This window comes from Haplochromis burtoni, unplaced genomic scaffold (genome assembly GCF_018398535.1).
Source record: "Haplochromis burtoni strain Fernald_Lab_line unplaced genomic scaffold, NCSU_Asbu1 Contig_690, whole genome shotgun sequence".
Lineage (NCBI taxonomy): Eukaryota > Metazoa > Chordata > Actinopteri > Cichliformes > Cichlidae > Haplochromis > Haplochromis burtoni.
Genome location: NW_024583051.1, coordinates 68,662 through 78,616, shown reverse-complemented (window position 1 = coordinate 78,616; position 9,955 = coordinate 68,662). Strand labels below are relative to the sequence as shown.

At 37.0% G+C, this 9,955-nt stretch overlaps 1 protein-coding gene across 1 annotated transcript in view; it reads right to left on the bottom strand.

Annotated features, from left to right (window-relative positions):
• Nucleotides 1–14: 14 nt before the first annotated feature.
• Nucleotides 15–9,955, bottom strand: part of LOC102307535 (B-cell receptor CD22) — a gene marked incomplete in the record, with an annotated part of 58,599 nt that continues 48,658 nt past the window's right edge. The window contains 5 exon segments of the mRNA XM_042215236.1: nt 15–2,118; nt 2,242–2,290; nt 2,515–2,577; nt 4,082–4,144; nt 5,087–5,152. Coding sequence (XP_042071170.1) covers nt 2,067–2,118; nt 2,242–2,290; nt 2,515–2,577; nt 4,082–4,144; nt 5,087–5,152 — 293 coding nt within the window.

The following is a 9,955-nucleotide window of genomic DNA, read 5'->3' as shown; positions in this document are numbered from 1 at the left end:
CAATGATTGTACCTTGCTATGTGTTTTTCAGTTTGAGAAATATGGGACAAGTATCTATAGCTTAAGAAATTCACATAAATATGAATATTACCACATATCCAACTGAGACTGCTAATTTTTGACAGGACCTACCTTGAACAATGACAACATGTCTGTCTGATCTGGAAAATACATTACAGTAGCAATATTCTGGGTAGTATTGAACTGACAGAATAATGATTAAATTAACGTATTATAAATAATCATAAAAACAGCTGGTTATCAGTGCGAGAAACACACTCTTCACAGATTCTCTTGACAACTATATCCTGATATTTTTCTAAAGGAGAGTTTCCATCACTTCTCACAGTGTGGAGTTTTCTTTCTTTCCTTTTTTAAAGTGTAGGCAGATCATATAAAAATGTGCAGTCTAAACATAAGAACATAAGATGTGTTTTTATTGTCTGCTTGCTTTCTCTTTGTTTTAAAAAAGTCATTTGGTAAACAAAACACTTTGGGGATAAACCACAGGCTGCATTCCCCTATTTTCTATTATGGGATTTCATTACTTTTGTGCAAAGCATGTCTCATCCTCACATTCACCACTAACACTGTGTAAGTGTACTTGCACTTGCATGTTTAAACAGGTAGATCTCTCATGAGTATGAGCTCACATCTGCAGTTACACTGAAACTTTCACTTCCTCCTGGGGAAGCACAAATACATGAGTTTGGTGCGTGGCCCATGTTAACACAAAAATGATGAATTATAACTAAGGAATGGTAATTTTTGTGTACTTGTTAGCTGTGGGAAGGTTTTATATTTTACTTAATATGTCCTTGTTGGTTAAATGAAATAAAAAAAATAAAAAAACTTGTCAGGATTCTTTTGTCACTTTCTGATGTTTTATTAATTAATTAATTAAATAGGTTTTGTTTAAAAGCTGTGACAAAGCTTCTTCAGTTCTAAGCACAACTGGTGGAGAGTCTCAGATTTTAAGTCCTATTGGGAGTGTCCCTAAGAGGGTCATTGAACCCCTATTGATCCTCTACCAAATCACACGAGCCAAGGTGTGAAAACAGGTGTCGGTCACAAAGGTTTCGGGTGAACTGTTGATTTTTGGGTGAAAATCTGGGACTGTCCACCAAACATGCTTAGAACTGAAGAAGCTTGGATGACAGGTGAATTGTCTTTAAGAAACCTAAAGAAATCCAGATGCTTTTCTTTCCAAGCTCCTTAGATAGTGATTCACTGGATGACTGAGAAACTTCACAGACTTAAAACTCAAGGTTTGCAACACTACATGCACCACGTGAAAGGATGAAGCTCTATAGCATGGTTAGATACGCCCCCGCCCCAAACAAAAAAACAAAAAACAAAAAAAACAAAAAAACAAAAATATTCAAAATAATGCACATTTGGTCAAAAAAATGTCACAATGTTCCCTGGTCACATTTTGACATTTCCATAATTTTCTGATCTTGAGAGGTTTAGTCTGAAAATAATATTTTCAAATTTTGAGTTAAAATAAGAAAGAAATGGTCTGCAAATCCTTTATTAGGCCCAATACAGAGGAAAATTAAAAACAGCAGAATTCACCTTCATGGAGTGTTCTACACACTCATTTTACCAAATAATCCAGGAGAACCCCAGCACTAAATGCCTGTTCACTTTAACCTGTAACTATCATTTACTATTCACATGGTATACATTTGTCATTTAGTTGAAAGTAACAAAAATAAATCCTTCATATTTTCAAAGTTATACTGTAAAGACATCATGATAGAACAAAATACTCAGGTTAATATATTTTTAAAAATCTATAAATGCATAAAATTGTTGTGAAGAAATGCATTTGTTCATACATTGTCATTTTTTAAATAATTTAAAAAGACTTTCAACACATAGTAGCTCTTGTTGCCTATATAGGAAGCTATCTTATGTAATGCTGCAAAAGCTAACTTTAAATGATGTTTTTTGTTATTACGTAAAAGCAGAGAACATAAATACCAAATAAAAACTCACCACCAAAACACAAAATACTAAACAAGCTACAGACATTTCTGTAGCAGAAAAGCATTGTGGCTTCATAAAAACGCTTGCGTTTTTGGTTTTGCTCCTACAATTTGACTCAATGACCTGTAAAACAGCCACACAAAAGACACAGATTTTCAGTTAGAAACAGTACTATGAGCTAAAGAATAGGAATAAGTCACCACATTAAATGTTCATGTTAGCATAATTACCAAAGGCACTTCCTACTTTGACTGCTTGATCAGTTCTTCTCCATCAGAACTTGATTTTACTGTGACTGAATAGAAAATTATTTTAAAGGCTTAGCTGTAAAAATTAATTTACGTAACTGAATTGAGGTAGTTACTTTATTGATACAAATACAAGTATGAAATATTAGTGATATAAAGTAAAAGTGCATACAAGAATAGGTAAAAAACAAAATTAGTAATAAGCGAATTTACATTTTATTATACTGACATTTAAAGCTCACCACTGGAGATGATGGGAGGCTTTACTTACCCTGGGTTTTCTTAACTTTTATTTTATTTTGACGGTTGACCTCAGCATACAGTGGACTGTCTTCTGAAAGAGATATGAGACCTCATGATTTTGTGCCACAGAATGATAGAATGATATACAGATGTTCGACTAATGGACAGTCTTATATATATAGACATAAATTTTAAACATTTCATAATGTTCTTTTTATTATTAATTCACACAGCTGCCTGTTTGTTTGTTTGTTTCTTTGAACCCATCTCTGTTGACTTTAAAAATAAACAATGAGTTGATTAACTATGAGACTGATGTTTCCTGATCCAGAACAAGTGATCAGAGTTAGTTCAATCAACTCTGAAAATGTTCACCCGGAGTTAAGCGGGTGCATGAGTAGAGAAAAAAGCCATCAGTGGAGCCCTGATACTAGAACTGATCATGGTGATGGTAAATAAAAAGTTGATCATCCATTTTAATCCAGAGCACAGAGAATCCTGAGAGTTTGGGGTCTTGTACAGTGTCGTTGCTGTTTCAAGGACTGCACTCTTCTGGACAGACATCTCAACTGTCTTTCCTGGGATCTGCTGAAGTCACTCACCCCATTTGGCGGGTCACTGCCATAAGTGCTCTGATTACTACTGTTGCTTTCACCCTCCACATCTTCTCAGGCTCCTCCCTCAGCCATTGGTATTTTTGAGCTTCTTGTGTTCCTCCTTCCTGATATTGCTATCATTTGGTATAGCTACATCTATTACTACAGCCTTCTTTCTCTGCTTGTCCACCGCTGCTATGTTTGGTTGATTAGCCATCATCACTTTGTCTGTCTGTACCTAGAAGTCCCACAGAATCTTATCTTGGTCAATACCATCCACCTTCGGGGCCATAACCCATATAAAGTTCAGGACTTCCAGCCCATTCTTGGCACAGATGTTCCTGTATACTATGCCAGCCAGTTGTATACGTTCCATGTATACCTTCAGGGGAAACTCTGCATAGCCTGCACACAGGGTCTAGCCTAGTGGGGTAGCCTCTATTAATCTTTGTTGAGCCACTGGTAGAATTTCTTGATCTCAGCCACTTCTTCTATTTGCCGGTGGTATATGCCATCCAGGGGCCTGTCTTTCCATGATGGATCCTCTTCTGTCTCATGTTTCTGGTGCCTGAGGTTTTCACGATTTCATGATTAGTTTATAACTCAGCAATTCTCTTCACCTGAATGTCCAGTATATACAGTTGCAGATTTAATAATATGACTACAAAGGCATTCATCAGTTCATCGTGTTCATTATAGACAATTTGTGCTTTCTACAGTCCAATAACAGCACAACACTTGGGCTCAGATCAGGCAGGCTCTTCTTCCCAATGACACCCCTGTAGGTCTCACTGTGGCTCATTTGGGTTCATATTTTAATCATTAATCATATAATCATATCATTAATCATATAAGTAATTATAATGGTAAATCAATGATATAAAATAACAATACAGTTGAAAATAAGTAAAAGTAAAATAAGTAAAACATATTCACATTGATAATCACTATAGTAAATTATTAAGCAAATCCCTGAAGATGATGGCAGGCTTTATTTACCCTGGGTTTTCTTAGCCTCTCCTTTATTGTGATGCTTGATCTCAGCATATGTTGGAATGTCATCTAAAATAAATATGAAATTGTGGATGAGGATACATTTATGGAACAAAGAAATAATATATTGTGGCTGAACAAATGGCCAGACCCCTTGGCATTTTAAAATAAATATTTAAGTGTATTAAATAATGATTAAAAGAAAAGAAAAACACATCATCCCATATTCAGTGGCTTATATATACACACAAACCACAAACACCGTTGTGGTTAAAGGTTTACATCGCAGTGGGTGTCATCATTAGTGGAAAGTTTGGGCATTTAATGATTTTCTCTGAAATTATTATTATTATTATTTTTGTCTCCCGAAGGGTGGAATCATTGTCCTCCAGTGCACATCTTTTCTGTCTATAAAAAAAACCAAAACAGGAATAGTGTATACATGTTTTTTGGAGGATTTTTTTTTCTTTCCAGCCTAAAGCATAATTTAGCATAATAACAGAACTGGTGTGCCATTCAAATAACTAGCTGTTTAAACTGATAATCCTGGAAAGTGCAGTTGTTTAAAACTGGCCCATTGAGCTTCTGGAATCAACTTTCCCAGGCCCTGGTGTCTATAAATTTGTGGACTATACTTAAAAGCTAGGTCTATGTCAAAAAAAAAAAAAAAAGCTTAAAAGAAAATGTCAAAGACATTCTGTTCTGCTAAGACAAGCAGTATAAACAGCCAGAAGCCTGTTGAAGGTTATCAAAAGTGTCTGTAAAATTCAAAATTGTGCACCAAATTCTTGTTTCAATTCTTGTTGTTGTTGTTTTCTTTTTTAAGTAATTACAGATGCATGCTGTACAATCACTTTATACATACAATAACCTGGGAAAAGAAAAGCTCAAAGAGATTGTTAAAAGCCCAAAATTACCATGATATTGATGTCCTTAGTGAGTATATGTAAACTTTTGATCATAATGGTATATATAGTTATATATTTTTATAAATACTTATATATTTATTACCGGGGCTGCTTTCCAATGCAATTTCGGAGTAAACTTCTTCAGTATTTGCCGCAGGATTTGAGTTTCCTGTGAATTCAAGAATCGTTATTGTTATTCAGTAAAGATATATAAAAAGGAAGGAGCTTTGTTTCTTTGTTGTCACAGTAATTCTTGGCAGTATATATTATACAGGACCATTGGAATGCCTGTTTATTTCTCCTTAAATGGTGTAACATTTGTAACAATGATGCATTTGTGAGTTGAGCAACAGAATTGAGTATGTGGGCTGCACCTACTTAAAAAAAAAAAAAAAAAACAAGAAAGGAAAAAAGCTTGCCAATCTTCTCTGCTAATGCCAAATAGCTTTTTTTTCTGCTATTGAGTGTTGTTTGGTGTCATTTATTGGAATGGATTATTGAAGTGTCAAGAAACCGTTGGCAGTTTAACAAGTTATTTATTTAATGACCAGGCACCTTGGTAGCATGTAGAAGAACCATACACATCCACAACAGCCTAGAACAGGGTCGGCAACCTGCAGCTCCGGAGCCACATGCGGCTCTTTCATCCTTATACTGCAGCTCCGTGTGGCTTGGGAAAATAAAGTATTTCACCAAAGTGTATTTTTTGTGTTAGTTCTTTTTTTAACTTGCAGTTCTAAATTGGAAGATTATTGTGATCTTGAAATATAAAAATGAAATTATATTTTATTATTTGTCTTTCCTCAAGAGAAGCGTCACACTCACAGAAGCCTGTACACCTGCCCTGGATTTATAGAAACTTTCAACCCCAGGTAGGCCAAGTATGGAGAAATGTAAGAAAAGAATAATATATGAAGAAAATTGAACATTTGACAATGCCTGGGCAGATGCATTTGCATTTGGCCTACCAGTATGCCTAATTTGTGGATTGTTGATCTACACATGTGAGCAGCTGTTCTCCACCATGAACTATGTTAAAAACAAACACCGCTCACGCCTCACAGATGACAGCTTACAGTCCTGCGTAAACATGAAAGTGACTTTGCACAGCCCTGATTTGCAGGCACTGTGCGCAGAGGTTCAGGAGCATAAGTCCATTTGTAAACATACCACGGCAGACCCGACAACTTTTTCTCAAACATGCTTTTCAGCATCGCTTTATTGACCACTTTTCACACACGGCTTTCCACCTCACAGACCGACACATACCAACAACAACACAATAGCAGAGAGAGCACAGAGTTTAAGCTGGCGAGGCGGATGCCGCTTAGGTGCATTCATCTCCCCTACACTGCAGACCACGCCCCGCCACACACATTAACTGGGTAAAATAATATTTATGCAGATATTTAGCAAATATTCATTTTTCATTGTTTAGTGAGATAGTGCTTTTTTCCAATTATGTTTTAAATTCAGCTCAAGGCTCCGCTACATGCTCCAAAAGCCCAAAGGCGATATAAGAATGACGGCTCACAATAGTTTTTGTTTGCTACATGGATAATTTAAGTTCAGCTTTTTAATTCATTTAAAAGAAACCTTCAACTCTGTGTGTTTCTTTTTTGTTATAATTTTTTTAAGAGTTTAAAATGTTCAAAATGTGTTCATTAAATAAATAAAATTTAACTTTCTCTGTAGCACTTCATGGATTTCATAAGCAACACACTCTATGTTTTGTATAAACAAGTATAAAGGTAAAAAAAAACAAACAAAAACGAATATATACAGTGTTATCTTCATTTTAGATATCAAAAAGTATTTGCGGCTCCCAGTGTTTTCTTTTCCGTGAAAACCGGGTCCAAATGGCTCTTTTGGTGTTAAAGGTTGCTGACCCCTGGCCTAGAACCTTCTCATCATTGTGATCACACACTAATGTGGAATGGCATTCCAGTTTTTTAACCAACATTTGTTGCAAATCAGCCAGTGTGGTTGTGGTTGTTACTCTGACAGCATGCTCAAGCTGATCTCACAAATGTCTAGTGAAGTTGATGTTAGTAGTGCTGGCAAGTCATTCCACCCAAATGCTAGAGGGCGCCACTGATAAACCCCACTCTGTGGGGGCAAGTGTTCTCATTGTGTGGAGGACATAATTGAGTTGCGTGGATAGTCCCAGTGGATAGCCACTGGTTGCAGATTCTAATCTTGATACAGCATCTCTCTGCATTGAGATTACCATTAATGATGACAAGCCTTGAGTTTCCAGTGAGGGAAAGTACCCTACACAATCACTCTGCCTCCACAAAAAGCTGTTACCCTATCAGTGGAGTAATTAGTATAGCATTCTCCACGTCTTCTCCACACTTTGACCTTACGAACTGCTGTAGGCAGAATCTGGACTCATCACTGAACATAACATTTCCACATCTCCACATGTTCAAGTTCATGTTCCAGTGCACATGTTTCCTGACACCAGCCCAAAAGGGCCTGATTGTGAAGGGTAGTCATAGTAAGCTTCTTAGAATCTCTATGAGACCTGAGATTGGCTGTGCGCAATCTCTTCTAGAGCCATTCGCTTTAAAATCCTGCAAACCCTAACTGCAAATCTGTAGGAGTTTCCTTAGTTTCCGACAGGGTGGGGAAACTGTCTTTTTGTGGCGTCATCTTCTTGGGATTATTTGGTGGACTGTCTCTGTGTGGTTAAGAGACTGAAATAATGTTATGCATCATTATTGTCTCATTTGCTTTGCCACAGATAGTTCTTTAAGTTCTTTAATGACTGACCCTTTGTCTCAGGTTTGATAACTAAAGGCTTCACCTAAAACCAGTGGATTATAATGAAATCTCTCATTATTCACTCTGAATTATTCTTCGACACTATAATAGGTCATCCAACTAATGAGGTTACTTCCGAAGGTAACATTGTAATGTTTATCCAAATGAATTGAGGTTTGCAAACGTGAAAAGGGTTGATTACATTTGCAAACAGCATATTACCATTAATATTAATTACAGGCAGTGTATGCATGGCATTATGATTGGGAGCTGAGACCCCTTAAAAGTCTCAACCTAGAACCGCCCCTGGTGGAACACCAGCTTGAAGTTGACCTATAGCACACGCCCTATCCATATCAGTCAAACGTAAAATACTCAGAGCAGACACCAAATAACCACTGTAGTAGTCTATGCTCACAGGTGCTACTAATCAGGCACCACTAAGGCACCTTGGGTGGTTTATCATGGGTACAGCCTCTTTTACCTCTGCTGCTCAAATCATATGCATTTTTCTTCCAAATGTGGCACCATTTAAGGGGAAATAACAGGCTTTCACCCTCTCCACTTTTAAGGTTCACCTTAAGACTTTCCTTTTTTGATAAAGCATATAGTTAGAGCTGGATCGGGCGACTCTGAATTATCATGCCATTATCTTAGGTTGCTGGGGGTTTTCCATGATGCACTGAGCACTTCTACTTCTCTCACTCCTTTTCACGCATGAAGTGTTTATATAGCAGTTAATTTAAATTTTTGCCTCTCCTTCCACAGGGTGTCTTTTTCTTGTCTTCCTCCCCTTACCCTCAAGTGTTTGCGGCAGACAGCCACCTAACTCTGAGCTCAGTTCCCCCAGAAGTTTCTTTTTGTTAAAATGGAGATTTTCATTTACATTACCATTATTGCCTGATCATAGAGGTTCAATTTAAGTGCCTTCAGGTGACTGTTGTTGCTATATAAATAAAACTGAACTGAATTAAATTTAACAGATTTATTGCATTTTTACAACAAAGACATTATTGACCAAATACATTTTTTTTTATTTTTGTGATAAGTTTTGGTGTCTTATCTTACGTATATCTTATATAGCATACAGCTAGGGTTTCAAACATACAGCCCACGGGCCACATTGAGTCTACAATAATTTCATATGTCAGTTATGGACTGTAGGTATGTGGAAGCCGAATCTTCAGGCACATTATACTGATAATCACATGCAAAGACAGACTGGGATCATACCATTACGTGAAACAACAAAAGGGCAGACGCTCCAAAGACAGCAAGTGTAGTGGTACAGGTCGGTACACAGAGAGACGATTTAAATGCAAGCGTGTCGGGAAAAAGTGAAGAAACAAGTAAAACGTGAAAAGAGCAACATCTGGCTACAAAACTGAGTGCAGAATTTATAAAATTAGAAGCTGGCTACAGTGAAACCCATTTTTATTTTTAGCGATTTCCCATTGTGGAGCAGAAAAGGTTTCAAACGTGTCCAGCCCTTAAACCTCATGTGTGTTCTCCCTAATAGTAGTAGCCATGACTTGGTGTGTGAGTGTCTGAATGAGTCTCACAGGCCTGAATGTGCGCTTGAAGCTATTTATAATCTTAATTTATTTGATCTGCTGCTCAACACAAACAAGCACAAGCACAAAATTTGAACTTTTATCTGTATTTTAACTGTTTTACAACTTTTTTTTACTGATAAAAAACTCCCTTATGGCCATTCATACTACACAAACAAGTACATTACACAAAAGTTTCTGTTTTTTAAATTTCTAGTGAAATTTCTTTGTTTGTGCTGACAGATTTCTTTCTTTGTCACAGCCGATTTTTCTTTATCATGTAGAAAAACAGTTGAATATGTAGTCTAAGGAGCTTGGAAAGTAAAGCGTCTGGACTTCTTTAAGTTGCTTTAAGATGTTCACATCTCATCCGAGAAGCTTCTTATGTTCTAGGGTCAAATGGAGGAGAGTCCCAGATTTAAGGTCTGTGGGAGGGACAATGGACCTCCTAATGATCCTAATCACATGAGCCAAGGTGTGAAAACGGGTGTAGGTCACAATCAGCCAGGGTTTCCGGTGAGCTTATTGTGAAACCTAGCCCCACCCTATCATGTGCTTTCCTGAGGTCAGATGGCCCAGGATGTGAGTGGGCGTTAAGGCGTCTGGGAAGGGATCTCAAAACTGGATTATAGATGGCAGACAGTTGGTGT